This window comes from Leptopilina boulardi, unplaced genomic scaffold (assembly GCF_019393585.1).
Source record: "Leptopilina boulardi isolate dan_hultmark-lab unplaced genomic scaffold, ZJU_Lbou_2.1 LbouV2_371, whole genome shotgun sequence".
NCBI lineage: Eukaryota > Metazoa > Arthropoda > Insecta > Hymenoptera > Figitidae > Leptopilina > Leptopilina boulardi.
The window spans coordinates 731,156-751,481 of NW_026137942.1; the positions used below are offsets into that span (position 1 = coordinate 731,156).

The 20,326-nt window shown below is 28.0% G+C and overlaps 2 protein-coding genes across 2 annotated transcripts in view; both read left to right on the forward strand.

Annotated features, from left to right (window-relative positions):
- Nucleotides 1-237: 237 nt before the first annotated feature.
- LOC127287513 (uncharacterized) lies at nucleotides 238-5,409 on the forward strand. The gene is made up of 4 exons (XM_051314501.1): nucleotides 238-356; nucleotides 2,652-2,706; nucleotides 2,830-2,982; nucleotides 3,260-5,409. Exons 2-4 carry the CDS (start codon nucleotides 2,679-2,681, stop codon nucleotides 3,427-3,429), a joined length of 351 nt encoding a protein of 116 aa, XP_051170458.1. The 5' UTR covers nucleotides 238-356; nucleotides 2,652-2,678; the 3' UTR covers nucleotides 3,430-5,409.
- A 14,157-nt stretch (nucleotides 5,410-19,566) lies between these two features.
- LOC127287485 (probable cleavage and polyadenylation specificity factor subunit 2) overlaps nucleotides 19,567-20,326 on the forward strand; it is a 32,665-nt gene continuing 31,905 nt past the window's right edge. Inside the window, exon 1 of the mRNA XM_051314444.1 lies at nucleotides 19,567-19,779. The gene's annotated coding sequence lies outside the window, so the exon portion shown is untranslated. The remainder of the gene's footprint in view (nucleotides 19,780-20,326) is intronic.

Sequence of the window (20,326 nt, forward strand, 5' to 3'; positions counted from 1 at the left end):
GAATATTTTTGAATCAAAGAATACAATTTTAATTTCTTAGAGACAAAAAATTAACCTCTTAGCTTCAAAGAAGGGAAAAAAATTAGACAGAAATTGTAATTTTTACTGTCAGTCAATATTTCTTGTGACAAGAAAGAAGGAAACTTAAGTGCAATTTCTATTGCAAAGAAAGGAATTTTAATGGCCAATCAGCGAAAAGCATGTTATTTCTTAGAATCGGAAAACAGAGGTCTCCACAAAAAAGATAAAAAAGTGTCTGATGAAAGAAGGGGTGGAGGAGTCAATTTGATAAAATTGGTGTTAATTTAACGTTCAGTAGACAAATTTTCTACGCTTTTTTTGGACCAATAAATCAGGTAAAATATTTTAATAAATAAATGTACACGTAAAAATAAAAAATAAAAATTAATTACTTTTTAATAATTAAAAGCATTTGATATTTACAAAACATGCCCACCACGTGTTTAGTTATAAAATCTTTTACTCTTATCTAATTTTTCTTTTTGAATTTTACTGTAACTTTTAATTAATAAATGATTTAAACAAAAGTATATATAAAATACATAATTCTTATTATGAACCCTACCGGAAGGGTGGTACTGGATTGGTACTGGGAAATTGGAACTGAGATCTCAGTACCAACTCAGTACTAATTTGGTGCATTTTGGTACTGAAATGGAACTGGGAAATTTACCTGCGAAAAGGGTCGAGTTACCGTTAATACCCTCATAAAAGTGAAAAGCGACTAGCTTTTTCAATATGTTTAAACTAAAACTTTATATTTATTTCAATATTATATTTGTTTTTCATGGATTTATATTATTTTCATACATTATTATGCATATGATATTTCCTTTGTCAGCTAAATTCAAAAATGATGTCCATTTTTTTATCAAACTTAAGGTATACGAGATCAATTATAACTTTTTTAAATGTAATTATTTTATGATAAATTTTAGATATTCATAATCTGGAAATATTAACGAATCTGAATATATATTTTTTAAAGTTGAGTTATTAAAATTACAAATTTTTTAAGCAATAAAACTCGGGTTAAAATTTTAATCCTCCAACAAAGGACCTAGGGATCTATTGTTCAAGAAGGGATTGCAATATAATTTCCAAACTTAACAGAAATTTTCTACAAACTATTATGCTTTTTTTTGCTGTTTTACACGTATATCATGAGAGACGGTTTGTTGATCTTATATACCTTTAAAACTATTGTTAAAGTACTTTAAAAATGTCTTCTTATGGGTTATCAGGTAGTGGTACTGAAGTGGAACTCAAGCCAAGTCCAATTCAGTACCATTCCAGTACCACTCTTTCGGTAGGGAAGACGGAAGAAATTAATTCGTTTTTAATAATAATTATAAGCAGTTGATATTTACAACGCATGCGCACAACAGGTGCTCGAAGAATTGTTATTTTTAATTAAATATATTTAAGTTTCATATCTATTTTGCATTCATAAAAGTATTATTAATTAACAGTGTGTCTAACAATCAGGAAAATACGGAAATTTAAATGGTCGGGAAAAAATAAAGCAAAAATAGATAATTTGATTAAGTTTCTGGACTTTCTGGTTAAATCATTAAATTTTTTTTAAATTTCTTTAAATTAATTTTTTTACAAACGAAACAATGTTCTTAATTTTGTACCTTGAATTCTAATTTTCTTGCATTTCTTTATTTTATTTCAATTTTTTGTTTCTAAAAATTGTCATCACCTAATATTTTTTTTTATTTATAAAAAATTTCGTTTTTTCTCAATTTTGTTTCTTAAATTTTGAATTTTTGTGTGAGTTCATACAATTTTTATATTTATTTACTTTTATAAACTAACGCTCAATGATTTTCAATTGTCCTACAACTTATAATTTTACTCTGAAAACGTATTAAATTTTCAATGATAATTTTTTCCACATTTTTTTCTTCAACTTCATTAGCCTTTCCCTGTTTTTAAATTCTGTTAACTAGAATTCTTAAAATTATTTATGTTTCTGTATAATTTCTATCATCTTTTTATTAATGCATAAATATATAAAATATATATAATTTGTTTTGACAAATTTCATTTTACAAGTTATGATAGCTTTTTTGAACCCCTTTCGATTGGTATAATATATTTTGAAAATAATTATAAATTTTACTTTTTTGGACGAAAGGCAAGATTTTTTTTATCTTTTCAGATGAGAAGTGGCGTTTTATCTTACGTACTTTTTATTCGAAAATTAATATTTATTCCCCAACAGCTACGGACATTTCAGAATATCCTATGGACATCCTATCCGTATCCGGGAATTTGGATATCTCTAGAATGTTCTCAGGATATCTATGGATATCCCTGAGACATTCTATGGATATCCTACATTCCGGTTATCCCTAAAACATCTATAAGATATCCTGAATATCCAAATGCTGTTAGGGTTAATATTTTTATTTAATAATTAGTATTATAAATAATTAATTTCTTTCCTATATGTTAATTTATCTTAAAAATTTATTAAGAACAATTATACTGTTATGCTGCATATTAATTATCAGTTACTACTCAAATAATATTTTTTACATTTGCCTACGAATTTATAGAAAATATTTTCATATATGACCTCTGGAACCTTTAACTTTTATGTCCTTCTGATCTTTTAGGTTGCTTTGTCTATAAAATTGACAATTATGGACCCAAATTTATTACCAATACCAGGTAAACGAAAATTTATTTTTTCATAATTCTGAACTATGTACTTATTATAGGATGATTTTAAAAAAGTTTATTTCGAAAAAATGTTTACGTCATATTTCACTAGTAAAACTTAATGTTTGTCAGGAACATCAAGAGAATGTGTAAATGAAATATTTCAAGAGGAGATTTTTTATCAAGAAGAAGTCGCCTTCGTTGATGAGGAAAATGATTCCCTGCTTCAAGAAGAAGCTGTTATCGACAATGCGCAAACTGACGACCACACCTATGCATTAGAGAGTATGTTTAAAAATATTTAATAAAATTGGAGAAAATTTAAAAGTAAATTTTAATTTTTACGATTATACTTTCAACAATTATTACAGTATAATGTACAAATACATCATTTTTTTCAAACATTCTTTAGAATAATATTATGTATTTGAGTTAAATTGTTACACTAATTCTTAAAATATGTTTTAAAGATTACAAAAGAATTTTATTCACTTAACAAAGAACATACGACTTTTCTAATTAGATAAAATTGTTAATTAATTTTACTTTCACAATCCTTTAGCTGAAAAAACTTATTCAAGTCGAATAACACAACCAGTCACAATGAGAACATATAAGACATATGAACGGCATTTTGGAACAACATATCGTTGGCACAAATCAGGGCGGCCAAAGAAAATCCCAAAGGACGGACGAACTTTCACGTACATATATTCTTACAAACTTCATTAAAATTACCCAACTGTTAAATAAGTAAAACAAAATGCAAATTTTTTTGATATAATATTTATACCACCCACACAGCCTGAACTTGCAGCAATATTCGCAACATTGCCTCAATATTGCTGAAATTTTCAAATGTTTAAAATAATTTGAATTTTCGATTAAAAATACTTTTTTTTATTATTAATTTTTAGCAATTTATTGTTGATTTTACAATTTTTGGTTAGAAACCTTTAATATTGTACTTAATTTAAAAACATCAATCAAATCAATTATTATTTACTCAATAATTATTTATGCCCTGGATTCTAGAAGGACACGTACATTTTTCCGGCCGGAAAACGAAGTCCTCTGGTCACTCAAAATTCATTTTTCGAATTTTAGTATTTTTCGAGCATATTCTTATACAGAATTCGATTTCGCATCTTTCTTAATAAAAAAAACTTTTCCGCCAACAGTTTTCTTTTTTAAATTTCCTGTTTTCCCGCACTTCGTTGAACCTGAAAAAACGAAAGAAAAAGAAATTCGACTAGTTTTGTCGAAATTGGACATTTTATCAGAAAAAATTTCGAAATTACTCGTGAAAAATCGAAATAATTTATTTTGTTGCCGTGGACAATTTTCTTTTTAAAAATTCATGTTTTCCCGCACTATGTTGATCCTGATAAAACGAAAGAAAAAGAATTCCGAACACTTTTGTCTTAATTTGACATTTTATCAAAAAAAATCGGAAACCACTCACGAAAAATCGAAATAAAATATTTTTTTACCGCCAACAATTTTTTTGTTTAAATTTCCTGTTTTCCCGCACTTCGTTGATCCTGAAAAAACGAAAGAAAAAGAAATTCGACTAGTTTTGTCGAAATTTGACATTTTATCAAAATAAATCGGAAACCACTCGCGAAAAATCGAAATAAAATATTTTTTTACCGCCAACAATTTTCTTGTTTAAATTTCCTGTTTTCCCGCACTTCGTTGATCCTGAAAAATCGAAAGAAAAACAAATCCGAACACTTTTGTCTTAATTTGACATTTTATCAAAAAAATCGGAAACCACTCGCGAAAAATCGAAGTAAAATATTTTTTTACCGCCAACAATTTTCTTTTTTAAATTTCCTGTTTTCCCGCTTTCGTTGATCCTGAAAAAACGAAAGAAAAAGAAATTCGACTAGTTTTGTCGAAATTGGACATTTTATCAAAAAAAATTTCGAAATTACTCGTGAAAAATGGAAATAATTTATTTTGTTGCCGTGGACAATTTTCTTTTTAAAAATTCATGTTTTCCCGCACTATGTTGATCCTGATAAAACGAAAGAAAAAGAATTCCGAACACTTTTGTCTTAATTTGTCAATTTATCAAAAAAAATCGTAAAACACTCGCGAAAAATCGAAATTATATCCACTTTTACGATAATTCGACTTTTAATCCGAAAAATATCTGAAAAACTCAGGAAAAATCGAAATAAAATATTTTTTTACCGCCAACAATTTTCTTTTTTAAATTTCCTGTTTTTCCGCACTTCGTTGATCCTGAAAAAACGAAAGAAAAAGAAATTCGACTAGTTTTGTCGCAATTTGACATTTTATCAAAATAAATCGGAAACCACTCGCGAAAAATCGAAATTATTTATTTTATTGCCGTGGACAATTTTCTTTTTTAAATTTCCTCTTTTCCCGCACTTCGTTGATCCTGAAAAAACGAAAGAAAAAGAAGTTCGACTTGTTTTGTCGAAATTTGACATTTTATCAAAATAAATCGGAAACCACTTGCGAAAAATCGAAATAAAATATTTTTTTACCGCCAACAATTTTCTTTTTTAAATTTCCTGTTTTCCCGCACTTCGTTGATCCTGAAAAATCGAAAGAAAAAGAAATCCGAACACTTTTGTCTTAATTTGACATTTTATCAAAAAAATCGGAAACCACTCGCGAAAAATCGAAGTAAAATATTTTTTTACCGCCAACAATTTTCTTTTTTAAATTTCCTGTTTTCCCGCTTTCGTTGATCCTGAAAAAACGAAAGAAAAAGAAATTCGACTAGTTTTGTCGAAATTGGACATTTTATCAAAAAAAATTTCGAAATTACTCGTGAAAAATGGAAATAATTTATTTTGTTGCCGTGGACAATTTTCTTTTTAAAAATTCATGTTTTCCCGCACTATGTTGATCCTGATAAAACGAAAGAAAAAGAATTCCGAACACTTTTGTCTTAATTTGTCAATTTATCAAAAAAAATCGTAAAACACTCGCGAAAAATCGAAATTATATCCACTTTTACGATAATTCGACTTTTAATCCGAAAAATATCTGAAAAACTCAGGAAAAATCGAAATAAAATATTTTTTTACCGCCAACAATTTTCTTTTTTAAATTTCCTGTTTTTCCGCACTTCGTTGATCCTGAAAAAACGAAAGAAAAAGAAATTCGACTAGTTTTGTCGCAATTTGACATTTTATCAAAATAAATCGGAAACCACTCGCGAAAAATCGAAATTATTTATTTTATTGCCGTGGACAATTTTCTTTTTTAAATTTCCTCTTTTCCCGCACTTCGTTGATCCTGAAAAAACGAAAGAAAAAGAAGTTCGACTTGTTTTGTCGAAATTTGACATCCCTGCTAAAAATAAAATCACAAAACGTCAAAAAATTAGTCAGGATCTCTGACGTTTTGAGACTGTTTTTGTTACGATTGCAGTCACAGAACACCACAATAAGTGAGGTTTAGTCAAAGAATCGTCAATAGTAGTCAGATTTTTTATGAGGGTCGGAGACCCTTTTTTTTGCCATACCATAAATCATTAAACCCTGTGACTATTTGTGATGTTAAATGACATTTCTTTCTATAAAATAGTTTTGAAGATTCCTGACTTACTTCTCATGAATTCTGACTACAAATATTTAAAAATTAAAAAAAATCAATATTTTATCATTAAAAAAATAAATTATCGTACAACATTTTTTTATCTTTACGTTACACATTCTTAATTATTATTTTTACAATTTATTATATTTATTTACTCCTATCGAAGAAAATCTCGCAAACGCAGGGAATCGAACTCACAACCTAACGAACGCAAACCGAATACCTAACCCCTGAGCTAAACTAACCTAACTGAGATCTTAAAAATAGAATACGGTTTTATGAAAATAGAAGATCTTATTACTTTTTTTCAATTTTATCAACATATTTTGTTGATAATTATTATTATTATTTTTAAAAAATTTTATAATTTTTAAAAATTAACAAGTAAAGTTAAAATAGTAATAGGTATATTGTTATATTGATCAAAAAACATTTGTAGTCCAATTATCATATATTAATGTATTCAATTAATAAAATTTGCTTCAGCAAATATTTAATTAAACAAAAAATTCGTATGTAAATATTATTTGAATTCGAACTTAAAAGAATATGTGTAATATACAAATAAAATAGTCTAGAATAATAAGATACTGCCGGATTGTCTCAAGTAAACTCTGAGCGAATTTTATCAGGTTTTTCGCTCACGTTTTAGCACATTCATCACTATTATAATTAATTATAATGATAAGAATTAATTAATATGCATATATTAATTACTATATTATTAAAATTCAATTTAACATAATTCTTCCACAAATCAACTAAATAATTACTAATTTTAATTTCTCTTTTTAGCATACTGCACTATAATTAGATGTAATATTTGGTTCAAATCAAATTTATATTTAGTGGAAACTGGATCAAATTCGCTCAGAGATTGATTGAGCGATCAATTCATATATTCTATTTTACAAGAGACCAGAATGTTTTTGCTCATCTATAGTTGTAAAAAAATAAACTTTTATGTGAAATAGCCAGCGATTTCTAATTTTTTTCAAATATATATATATATATAGAGTTAACACAATGGTAAGAATAGGTTTTCAACATATGTTGCTTTCTTATAACTAAATGTAAGGAAACTAGCTTACTGTAAAATAATAAATACAAATTTGAAGTAGGGACAAAAGTATAGTCGTAGTCATTGACGCCTTCCCTTTTCTGTCCTTGTCTTACAAACTTGATTCCATATATATTATATGTACGTTAGAAAAGGACAAAAAGAAAAGTATAGGCCAGAAGGATCTTTTATGGTTTTATGGCTTTTCATTGCAAAATTAAAAATTGTTGCATTTGAAAAAAATGATTTTTAAATATTATATTCGTAATGTACATGTTAATACAATTACAACGATATTAAATTTTTTGCAAATATTTTTAAATTATTGAGAATTAATTTTAATTAATGGAGTATTTATTGTATAATCATTATGTAATTTTAGAGTTTTTACATAATGTTTTATATCATTGGAATCGTTAAAATCTATAAATTACAAATATAACATTTAAAAAAATATTTATTTAAATTTAAATAATTTTTTATTTTGCATTAAAATGTCATAAAACCTGATGGACCCTCGAAAGGACCCTTCTGTTGGAAAAAGGGAATATATAATATAATAGAGTTATATGGTGGGTTTGAGTGGCCTTGGTACCTCTCTTGGAACCCTTTTTATAAAAAAAATAAAACGTAGTGAGAAATCGTCACTTTTTAGAAAACGTCAGGCCCATAAAAACTATTTAAGTCAGAATTAGTCAGCAGCATCACAGAACATCAAAATAGTCTCAAAACGTCAGGATTTCTGACGTTTTGAGACTGATTTCTGATTTTATTTTTAGCAGGGATTTTATCAAAATAAATCGGAAACCACTTGCGAAAAATCGAAATAAAATATTTTTTTACCGCCAACAATTTTCTTTTTTAAATTTCCTGTTTTCCCGCACTTCGTTGATCCTGAAAAATCGAAAGAAAAAGAAATCCGAACACTTTTGTCTTAATTTGACATTTTATCAAAAAAATCGGAAACCACTCGCGAAAAATCGAAATAAAATATTTTTTTACCGCCAACAGTTTTCTTTTTTAAATTTCCTGTTTTCCCGCACTTCGTTGAACCTGAAAAAACGAAAGAAAAAGAAATTCGACTAGTTTTGTCGAAATTGGAAATTTTATCAAAAAAAATTTCGAAATTACTCGTGAAAAATCGAAATAATTTATTTTGTTGCCGTGGACAATTTTCTTTTTAAAAATTCATGTTTTCCCGCACTATGTTGATCCTGATAAAACGAAAGAAAAAGAATTCCGAACACTTTTGTCTTAATTTGACATTTTATCAAAAAAAATCGGAAACCACTCACGAAAAATCGAAATAAAATATTTTTTTACCGCCAACAATTTTTTTGTTTAAATTTCCTGTTTTCCCGCACTTCGTTGATCCTGAAAAAACGAAAGAAAAAGAAATTCGACTAGTTTTGTCGAAATTTGACATTTTATCAAAATAAATCGGAAACCACTCGCGAAAAATCGAAATAAAATATTTTTTTACCGCCAACAATTTTCTTGTTTAAATTTCCTGTTTTCCCGCACTTCGTTGATCCTGAAAAATCGAAAGAAAAAGAAATCCGAACACTTTTGTCTTAATTTGACATTTTATCAAAAAAAATCGGAAACCACTCGCGAAAAATCGAAGTAAAATATTTTTTTACCGCCAACAATTTTCTTTTTTAAATTTCCTGTTTTCCCGCTTTCGTTGATCCTGAAAAAACGAAAGAAAAAGAAATTCGACTAGTTTTGTCGAAATTGGACATTTTATCAAAAAAAATTTCGAAATTACTCGTGAAAAATGGAAATAATTTATTTTGTTGCCGTGGACAATTTTCTTTTTAAAAATTCATGTTTTCCCGCACTATGTTGATCCTGATAAAACGAAAGAAAAAGAATTCCGAACACTTTTGTCTTAATTTGTCAATTTATCAAAAAAAATCGTAAAACACTCGCGAAAAATCGAAATTATATCCACTTTTACGATAATTCGACTTTTAATCCGAAAAATATCTGAAAAACTCAGGAAAAATCGAAATAAAATATTTTTTTACCGCCAACAATTTTCTTTTTTAAATTTCCTGTTTTTCCGCACTTCGTTGATCCTGAAAAAACGAAAGAAAAAGAAATTCGACTAGTTTTGTCGCAATTTGACATTTTATCAAAATAAATCGGAAACCACTCGCGAAAAATCGAAATTATTTATTTTATTGCCGTGGACAATTTTCTTTTTTAAATTTCCTCTTTTCCCGCACTTCGTTGATCCTGAAAAAACGAAAGAAAAAGAAGTTCGACTTGTTTTGTCGAAATTTGACATTTTATCAAAATAAATCGGAAACCACTTGCGAAAAATCGAAATAAAATATTTTTTTACCGCCAACAATTTTCTTTTTTAAGTTTCCTGTTTTCCCGCACTTCGTTGATCCTGAAAAATCGAAAGAAAAAGAAATCCGAACACTTTTGTCTTAATTTGACATTTTATCAAAAAAATCGGAAACCACTCGCGAAAAATCGAAATAAAATATTTTTTTACAGCCAACAGTTTTCTTTTTTAAATTTCCTGTTTTCCCGCACTTCGTTGAACCTGAAAAAACGAAAGAAAAAGAAATTCGACTAGTTTTGTCGATATTGGAAATTTTATCAAAAAAAATTTCGAAATTACTCGTGAAAAATCGAAATAATTTATTTTGTTGCCGTGGACAATTTTCTTTTTAAAAATTCATGTTTTCCCGCACTATGTTGATCCTGATAAAACGAAAGAAAAAGAATTCCGAACACTTTTGTCTTAATTTGACATTTTATCAAAAAAAATCGGAAACCACTCACGAAAAATCGAAATAAAATATTTTTTTACCGCCAACAATTTTTTTGTTTAAATTTCCTGTTTTCCCGCACTTCGTTGATCCTGAAAAAACGAAAGAAAAAGAAATTCGACTAGTTTTGTCGAAATTTGACATTTTATCAAAATAAATCGGAAACCACTCGCGAAAAATCGAAATAAAATATTTTTTTACCGCCAACAATTTTCTTGTTTAAATTTACTGTTTTCCCGCACTTCGTTGATCCTGAAAAATCGAAAGAAAAAGAAATCCGAACACTTTTGTCTTAATTTGACATTTTATCAAAAAAAATCGGAAACCACTCGCGAAAAATCGAAGTAAAATATTTTTTTACCGCCAACAATTTTCTTTTTTAAATTTCCTGTTTTCCCGCTTTCGTTGATCCTGAAAAAACGAAAGAAAAAGAAATTCGACTAGTTTTGTCGAAATTGGACATTTTATCAAAAAAAATTTCGAAATTACTCGTGAAAAATGGAAATAATTTATTTTATTGCCGTGGACAATTTTCTTTTTTAAATTTCTTGTTTTCCCGCACTTCGTTGATCCTGATAAATCGAAAGAAAAAGAAATCCGAACACTTTTGTCTTAATTTGTCAATTTATCAAAAAAAAAAAAGAAACACTCGCGAAAAATCGAAATTATATCCACTTTTACGATAATTCGACTTTTAATCCGAAAAATATCTGAAAAACTCAGGAAAAATCGAAATTAAATATTTTTTTACTGTCAACAATTTTCTTTTTAAAATTTCCTCTTTTCCCTCACTTTATTGATCCTGAAAAAACGAAAGAAAAAGAAATCCAAACACTTTTGTTGAAATTTGACATTTTATCAATAAAAAATCGGAAAACACACGTGAAAAATCGAAATAATTTATTTTATTGCCGTGGACAATTTTATTTTTTAAAAAGTCCTGTTTTCTTGCACTTTTTTAATCCTGAAAAAACGAAAGACGAAGAAAAAATCCTGATACTTTTGTCGAATTTTTACTTTTTATAAAAAAAATATAAACCATTCGTTAAAATCGAAATTATTAAAATTATTAAGACACCTGAAAAATTATTCTTAATTTTTAACTTGAATTACCTATTCTAATATCGACTGGTTGATTTTTTGCAATAATAAATTTAGGAGAAATATTTCTTTACGTCAAATTAATGAATAGTGTTTATTTTATTATATTTTCCTGTTCTTGTTTTTTTTTTTTGGTTTTATTGACAATATTTTTTATTTGTAATAATTATTTTTTTATATTATTTTTATTTATGTGTTTATAGGAAATAGAATTTAGTTTTTAAACAATCAAATGTATATATCTGATTATAATACTTAGAATGTTTATATGTTAAATAAATAAATAAATAAATTAATAAATTTTTGCAATATACAAAAAGATGTTATATAATTAATGCTTTATTTATCAAATTTATTAGTGTTTTTATTTATCAACTATTATTTTATTTTTAAAAAAAAACTAACCTCAAATATTGTTTACTTATTTATAAAACTATAATTTTTATTTAACCCTTTACGAAATGTTAATTTATTATTTATTTATTTAATTACTATCACTAATCTTGAAGTTTTAACACGAAATTCACTTTGATATAATAACTAATAACAGATAAAACTCACAATTATTAACAACACAATAATAAAATGAAACACAGTTATTTATTTATTTGATTAATTACTTTTTTATTACGTAATTAATTTATTAATTAAAGAATTATCACATATGTGAAAAAGATATAAAACTGGGCAATCTCTCCCATGTCAAACTTTTATATTTACAAATCCACTAAAGCATTCAGTAACTCCATCTCTCGAGCTTCTCAGCACTCAATTTATAACTCTACACTAACTACAGCAAAGTGGTGAATTTGTCAAACGGCGAAATTGTCAGGCGGCGACTTTGGACAGTTACCTTTGTCATAACTCATCAACTACCGCACCCTGCTCTGGTGAAAATTTTAAGGCCAAAGCAGAATAGAAACGTAACCGGAATAAGTTAGAGAAGGTCAAACAATACATCTATCGTTTTCTAACTCATTCTTCCGGTTGCGTTTGCGATTACGATTCCGGTTACGTTTCTATACTGCTCTGGCCTTAATAACTTTTAATTTTAACAATTAAAAATCCCAATTCCGAAACGGCCTATATGTGTATTATACATAATGCTAATTTGAGAAACATAACCCCAAATCTAAATTGAGAACGGAAGCACATTTAAAATGTTAAAAAAAATTTTTTACGAAATTATTACAAATAAGATAATATTTTTTAACTCAACTGAAAGTTCTTAATTGACTAATATTGAAATAGTTTATTTATTAATTAATGCTTACTTAACAACAATAAACCAGAAATTAAATAACAAAAAGGGGTTATGTTGCTATTGATGCGGCATGCGGCTACAATGTCGAAAACCTGGTTTTCTACAGTATTATACGCATAATACGTCATTTATGTATTATACGTAGAAAACCTCCAGAAAAGCACTTTAAAGACGCTTGTATACCTCACCGATCCCGAGTATACTTGCGTCGTGTACCATTGGAGTAAAAAAGACAAAAGGTATTTCCGTCTCTTTTACTCCAATGGTACACGAGGCAAGTACACTCGGGATCGGTGACGTATACAAGCGCCTTTACCCATCTCTGATAGGTAACTTCCACTGAACTCTACACGGAAAAAACAAACTAACTATTTTAGCACCAAACTGCTTTATCCTTTATTAGTATGCAATTTCGTTTACCTATTAAAGTATGAAATAATGCTTTTTTAGTTTAAAGTAAGTCCATACTAAATAAGTATAATGGTTATACTCTTTTAGTAATAGTGACGTACTTTAAAAGCATAAAGTTGATGCCCGCGAAGTACGACATATAGTCTACCTAAAATAGCAAGAGCTTCTTCCTTTTTGGTGTATAAATTCTTGCAACCTGCGTTTTGGCCACGCCTCCTTCTCCTTCCAACCATTGATATATCGATATAGGCCAAAACGCAGGTTGCAAGAATTTATACACCAAAAAGGAAGAAGCTCTTGCTATTTTAGGTAGACTATATGTCGTACTTCGCGGGCATCAACTTTATGCTTTTAAAGTACGTCACTATTACTAAAAGAGTATAACCATTATACTTATTTAGTATGGACTTACTTTAAACTAAAAAAGCATTATTTCATACTTTAATAGGTAAACGAAATTGCATACTAATAAAGGATAAAGCAGTTTGGTGCTAAAATAGTTAGTTTGTTTTTTCCGTGTATATATCTGGAAGGCTGTCTGCCATTGATGGTCGCGTACCGAGAGAGAGGTCTGATTTTTGTATCCCTATCCTTCTCTTGCTAAACAAATTCAAGTCCAAATGCAAATCCCATGAGTGCAAGAGAGAAAGGTAGTCTATCTATCTCTTTTACACTCATGGGATTTGCATTTGTACTTGCACTTGTACTTGGCTTTCTGGAACTGCCTTAAGCACTCATTCGCGTTACGAGGCACATATCTACGGAAGCCTGTACGGCTCACGAGCGTCTCGGACGCAAGTGGCGGTGTTTCGTACCACAAGTGGCACGAAGTCCGTCCAACTTGTGGCAAGTTCGTTAGTTCGTGCCACTTGTTGGACAGACTCCGTGCCACTTGTGGAAAGTGGATTTTTTGAAGGGTCATTCACAAAAATGACAATTCCGTTGGATTCTGTTGCCGTCTATTTCGTCAGTGCTTTTCATTTCAAGTATAATTTCATCCGGGCAAGTCCGTTTAATGTTTTTGAATAAAAATGAATTTGTTATTTTTTAATTGAAAATATATGTAAAAGATTACATTTCAGTGTAAACAAATGATATTGACATCTTTATTACTCTTAAATATTCATAAAAATGTACTTTTAATTTTAAAAAATAAAATCCTCTTCATGTATTTTAAATTAAAAAATGACAACATAACCAAAAAATCTTATTTTTATTCTAAACTAAGAAAAATTAAAAAAACTAAGAAAAAACTTCCGCTTAATTCTTAGTGGAATCCGTAGTTTATTAATATGTATATTTACGTTTGGAAGGAGTATTTATGTGTGAACTATAAAAAGTTTGTTCGATGACATTTACTAATATGCTAATATTACTAATATCTTATAAAATTCATTTCTTCTTCTTCACATGAAATTGAAATGAAAAGCACTGACAAAATAGATAGTAACAGGATTCAACGGAATTGTCATATTTGTGAATGACCCTTCAAAAAATCCACTTTCCACAAGTGGCACGGAGCCTGTCCAACAAGTGGCACGAACTAACGAACTTGCCACAAGTTGGACGGACTTCGTGCCACTTGTGGTACGAAACACCGCCACTTGCGTCCGAGACGCTCGTGAGCCGTACAGGCTTCCGTACTGTACGGCTCACGAGCGTCTCGGACGCAAGTGGCGGTGTTTCGTATTTCCGTCCAACTTGTGGCAAGTTCGTTAGTTCGTGCCACTTGTTAAGGAGCTTCTACAATAGCTCCGTTTGGCAACTCCAACTCCAAGTCCAAGTCGGTTGGAGTTGGTTGCGCATGCATGGTGTTGCCAACTGTCGCCGAGTTGAAAATGAAAAAAAAAATTGTGCGTGATCTCGTGCTCACGAAATAGTTGAGGTTATGTACCTTTGAAGCTGTAAACACGCTGTAAAGTTTAATAAATTATTTGTTGTTGTTGCTGTTGATGTTTCCGCCGTCCCATCGTTTTTTAAAGAGAAGAAAAATATAAATTAAATTTTTCTTTTATAAATAACAAAATTTTTTTCCCTGAATAATACACACATGCAATGAATTTAATATTTGTAATATATAAATATAGTAATAAAAAAATATACAATTAATAAGATGAACTGTCAATACAAATTTTTTTTTATGTTTTTTATTGACATTATAATAAAAGTTTTTCATCATTTTGATTTCACAATATATCAAAAAGGTATTTTCATGAACATAACCTTACAATATTTTTACATTTTATCACATGAGAAGAGCGTAATCATAAAATGGAATAATTAAATTTAAAAATATTTGAAAAATAATGGAAAACGTGCGTTGACATATTTATTATATTTTTAATTAAATACGATTTTTAAAAATAATTTAACTTAAGATTACATTATTCTCATTAACAGATTATTTTACTATATTATTCTAATGTAATTTTCAGAATTAAATTCAGATTAGAGTATTTAGATTATAGTGTTTAAAATGTTTGTAGAGTCTTAAATGTTTTTTTTTCTTCTAATAAGAAATCTGTATGTCAGGGAAAAAGTTATTATTTACATGGAAAAATGGAGAATTCAGGAAATTGGATTACAAAAATATTATGGCAACGCATGAAGAAATTAACTTTTTAAAGAATTATCACATATAGTAATTATATTCAATGAATTTTAGACGAAAAAATTCATTCATAAAATATTAAACTTTGAAAATTATCTGCATTCTCTACACCCAAAAAAAAGTAATCTTAAATTTAGAGGAAAATTCCTCTTCTAAAATCCTCTGAATATTTCCTCTTAAAATACGAATATTCCATTTGACTGTAGAATATTTTTATTCTTTATGGAACAATGACAAAAGGAGTACTTTTGCATTTTCCTCTTCAATTACGATTTTCCTGTTTAAATTTAGTATATTTGAAAAAAGGAAAAGTAAATACATGATATCGATTACATTTTTTTCCTGTTTGACATTTGCGCTTTTGTTTTTCGAAACTGTCAATTTTCGTATGTCATAATAGTGTTGTGTTATAAATCGAAAGACCAAAATGGAAAAGAGAGTTGAAGATTTACTAAATGATTTAAATCTGGGTGGATATATTGAATGGAGGTATAAATACAGAAAATATAACCTCTCGATGAATCTTCATTTCTTACCAATTTTCTTAAATATTTGCGTCGAACTTCTTTGATATTTGCAACTAGCTATAGCATTTTTTATTATTATTGTAATTAAATCTAATGTATTGATGCTCAGCAAAAAGCAAGAAATATTTTTCAGAAATATTTAATTAAAAACCAATATTTCATTCTTTATTCCAGGAATCTATTATAATTTACCTTTTTTGAATGTAAATAATTGAATCTTATTAAATATTTATTATATTATTCAAATTTAAAAAAATTATTGGTTCTCTTGACATTAATATAACACTAGGAATTTTTTTTGTTGAGGTTTTGATATCAACATTTAATTCAATGAGTCAAAACTGTACTTTATTATCAATTAATATACATAACCATTATTGTCTAATAATTTATTCAAAACCTGTGTATTACGGTTATTTTCAACTTGTCAAAATATTAGAATATTATTCTTCTTTTAAGAGGATTTTTTCGAGAGGAAAATCCTTCTGAATTAAGATTATTACTTTTGATACCAAAATTAAGAGGAAAATATGCATTACATTTAGAGGAATCCTCTAGAATGAAGATTATTTTTTTTAAGGTGTAATATTAAAATAAGCAAAAAATATTGTAAGGTTATGTTCATGACAATACCTTTTTAATATATTGTGAAATCAAAATGATAAAAAACTTTTATTATAATGTCAATAAAAAACAAAAAAAATTTTGTATTGACAGTTCATCTCATTTATTGTATATTTCTTTATTACTATATTTATATATTACAAATATTAAATTCATTGCATGCCTGTGTATTATTCGGGGAAAAAAATTTTGTTATTTATAAAAGAAAAATTTAATTTAATTTATATTTTTCTTCCCTTTAAAAACAATGAGACGGCGGAAACATCAACAGCAACAACAACAAATAATTTATTAAACTTTACAGCGTGTTTACAGCTTCAAAGGTACATAACCTCAACTATTTCGTGAGCACGAGATCACGCACAATTTTTTTTTTCATTTTCAACTCGGCGACAGTTGGCAACACCATGCGTGCGCAACCAACTCCAACCGACTTGGACTTGGAGTTGGAGTTGCCAAACGGAGCTATTGTAGAAGCTCCTTTAGACAGACTCCGTACCACTTGTAGAAAGTGGATTTTTTGAAGGGTCATTCTCAAATATGACAATTCCGTTGGATCCTGTTGCTATCTATTTCGTCAGTGCTTTTCATTTCAATTTCATGTGAAGAAGAAGAAGAAATGAATTTTATAAGATATTAGTAATATTAGCATATTAGTAAATGTCATCGAACAAACTTTTTATAGTTCACACATAAATACTCCTTCCAAAGGTTATTATACATATTAATAAACTACGGATTCCACTAAGAATTAAGCGGAAGTTTTTAAAATTTTTCTTAGTTTAGAATAAAAATAAGATTTTTTGGTTATGTTGTCATTTTTTAATTTAAAATACATGAAGAGGATTTTATTTTTTTAAATCAAAAGTATATTTTTATGAATATTTAAGATTAATAAAGATGTCAATATCATTTGTTTACACTGAAATTTAATCTTTTACATATATTTTCAATTAAAAAATAACAAATTCATTTTTATTCAAAAACATTAAACGGACTTGCCCGGATGAAATTATACTTGAAATGAAAAGCACTGACGAAATAGACGGCATCAGAATCCAACGGAATTGTCATATTTGTGAATGACCCTTCAAAAAATCCACTTTCCACAAGTGGCACGAACTAACGAACTTGCCACAAGTTGGACGGACTTCGTGCCACTTGTGGTACGAAACACCGCCACTTGCATCCGAGACGCCGTGAGCCGTACAGGCTTCCGTAGATATATCTCCTTATACTACTTCGTGTATACACCATTAAGGTACAGAAGCTTCTACGCGCCACCACAAAACCAAGTTTATGCTCGATTCATTTTAGCCTCGAAAACTAAAGAACCGTTTGTGATTTCGCTGTTTCCATGTTTTTGACGTGAAAAACCGCGAGGTGGTTCGGGTGTTCGGTCGTTCGCAGATTCGACAATTTGTCCAAAATCGTGTAACATTGTCTTTTTAGTTATATTTATAGATAAAAGTAAATAAGTTGATATTTGAATTCCTAAATTTTATGTAAGATTTTATGATGTCCGCAATTAAATAAAGTTTTTGCTTTTATTTTGAGTAGAAAATATCGTTATTTTGAGGTGGATTGGTCATATCATATAAAATAATTTTTTTTTGAATTGATAGTTATTTATTGTATTAATTTAGAAATAAAATGTCCAAAAAAGTATTCACATGTAATTATATGTCCTAATAATTCTTATTCTTTTGTTAAGTAACTTCTCTTAAGAGTTACAATTTTCTTTTTCTTTTATTTGTAATGAAATCTCGCATTATTCGTAAATTTTGTAAATTTAAAAGAATCTCATTTTCAAGTAAGATGTACATGCGTCTTTTTTTATTTACAAAAGGAAATATATCATGTACTATATATAATAAAAAAGTTTTATAAATTAGCTGAAATTCATAAAAAAGACTTTAGCAATTCAGACAGACATTCAGCCAGACATTCATTTTTGTAAAAAATTTGTACATAAATTTATGTGTCAGTGATTGTTGAATATCAAAAATTTGTTAGTTACATTCAATATTATATTAAGTATTAAAAAACAACATATGTTTCAAAATAATTTGGACTGATCCCTCTTCATAAAACTTTGTTTATTTGGAAGCGTTGTTTATCATGCTTATCAAATTCTAAAGATGTCAAAAAGCAATTTCTTGGCGGGATGACTTTACATAGAAATAAAAAAAGCCCGCACGAAATTACACAGGATTATTAACATCCTATTAAATAATTGCTTCTCTCTGAGCATTATATATTATTGTAAATAATATAAGATAAACATGTGAAAAGGAAGGACAATTATTATGTAAAATCTCACGTGCATACATACTACATAACCTTATATTAAAAGAAATCGATTATTTATTTATATTTATTATTACATAGATAACAAAGAAAAACACCAATCCACCTCAAAATAACGATATTCTCTACTCAAAATAAAAGCAAAAACTTTACTTAATTGCGGACATCATAAAATCTTACATAAAATTTAGGAATTCAAATATCAACTTATTTACTTTTATCTATAAATATAACTAAAAAGACAATGTTACACGATTTTGGACAAATTGTCGAATCTGCGAACGTGCGAACGACCGAACACCCGAACCACCTCGCGGTTTTACACGTCAAAAACATGGAAACAGCGAAATCACAAACGGTTCTTTAGTTTTCGAGGCTAAAATGAATCGAGCATAAACTTGGTTTTGTGGTGGCGCGTAGAAGCTTCCGTATAAATGCCCTTTCAAGGCGTTTCTCCAATAAGATCCTAAACTCTTGCGTTGCGTATGCATTGCGTCGGTTGCTATTGGCAACCAATGCTAAAATCAACGCGTCAGTCACGCAACGCAAAAGTTTAGGTTCCTATTGGAGAAAGGCCTTCACAAAAAGTTTAGTATTTCGGATATTCTACTGCAGTCTGCAGTCATCGATAACCTTTTCTTTAACCAAAACAAATCTAACCTACAAGTACATTCTAATGAGAGATTCATAAGTTTTTGTTGATGTTAAATCAAAACATCGATTCTCTGTATTAAGAGTAGTTATTTTTCATCTCAATAATATTTAATTACAGAATAATAATAATAATTTTTTTTCTTGTGAGTATATTTTTATATTACTTATTGATTTCGGAGTAACTATTTGGCCAGTTAACTGACAATAAAATTATATGATTATTTGACAGCGTGTTAATTAAAACATAAAGGACTAAATATAACTAAGCTAGCTAAATAAAAAAAATAATAATTAAATAATATTTTTAAATAAAGTGTAAGATACACTAACTTCCTACCTTTAGAAAGTTGATTAAAATAATTAATTTATTTGGAGCAATTTTTTAAAAATTTGATAAATCCATATTTTGTCATTTCGAGAAATTTAAACAAATGGCATTTTTCACATAATCACTAAAGTTAACTTTAATGTAAAAATTTTTAATAAATTATTTATTATTTATATTCCTTTATAATAAAGGAATTTAAAGGTTTAGGTTATTTTCTCCAATAAAACAATAAAAATTACAAATCATCTAGGTTAGGCCCAAATGTTTTTAAAATTGAAAATTCTTTGATAATAATTTTTTTTTTAAATTCAACTTTGACAAATCGATTCTTAATATCCTGAATCTGTGTTTATCTCAATTTT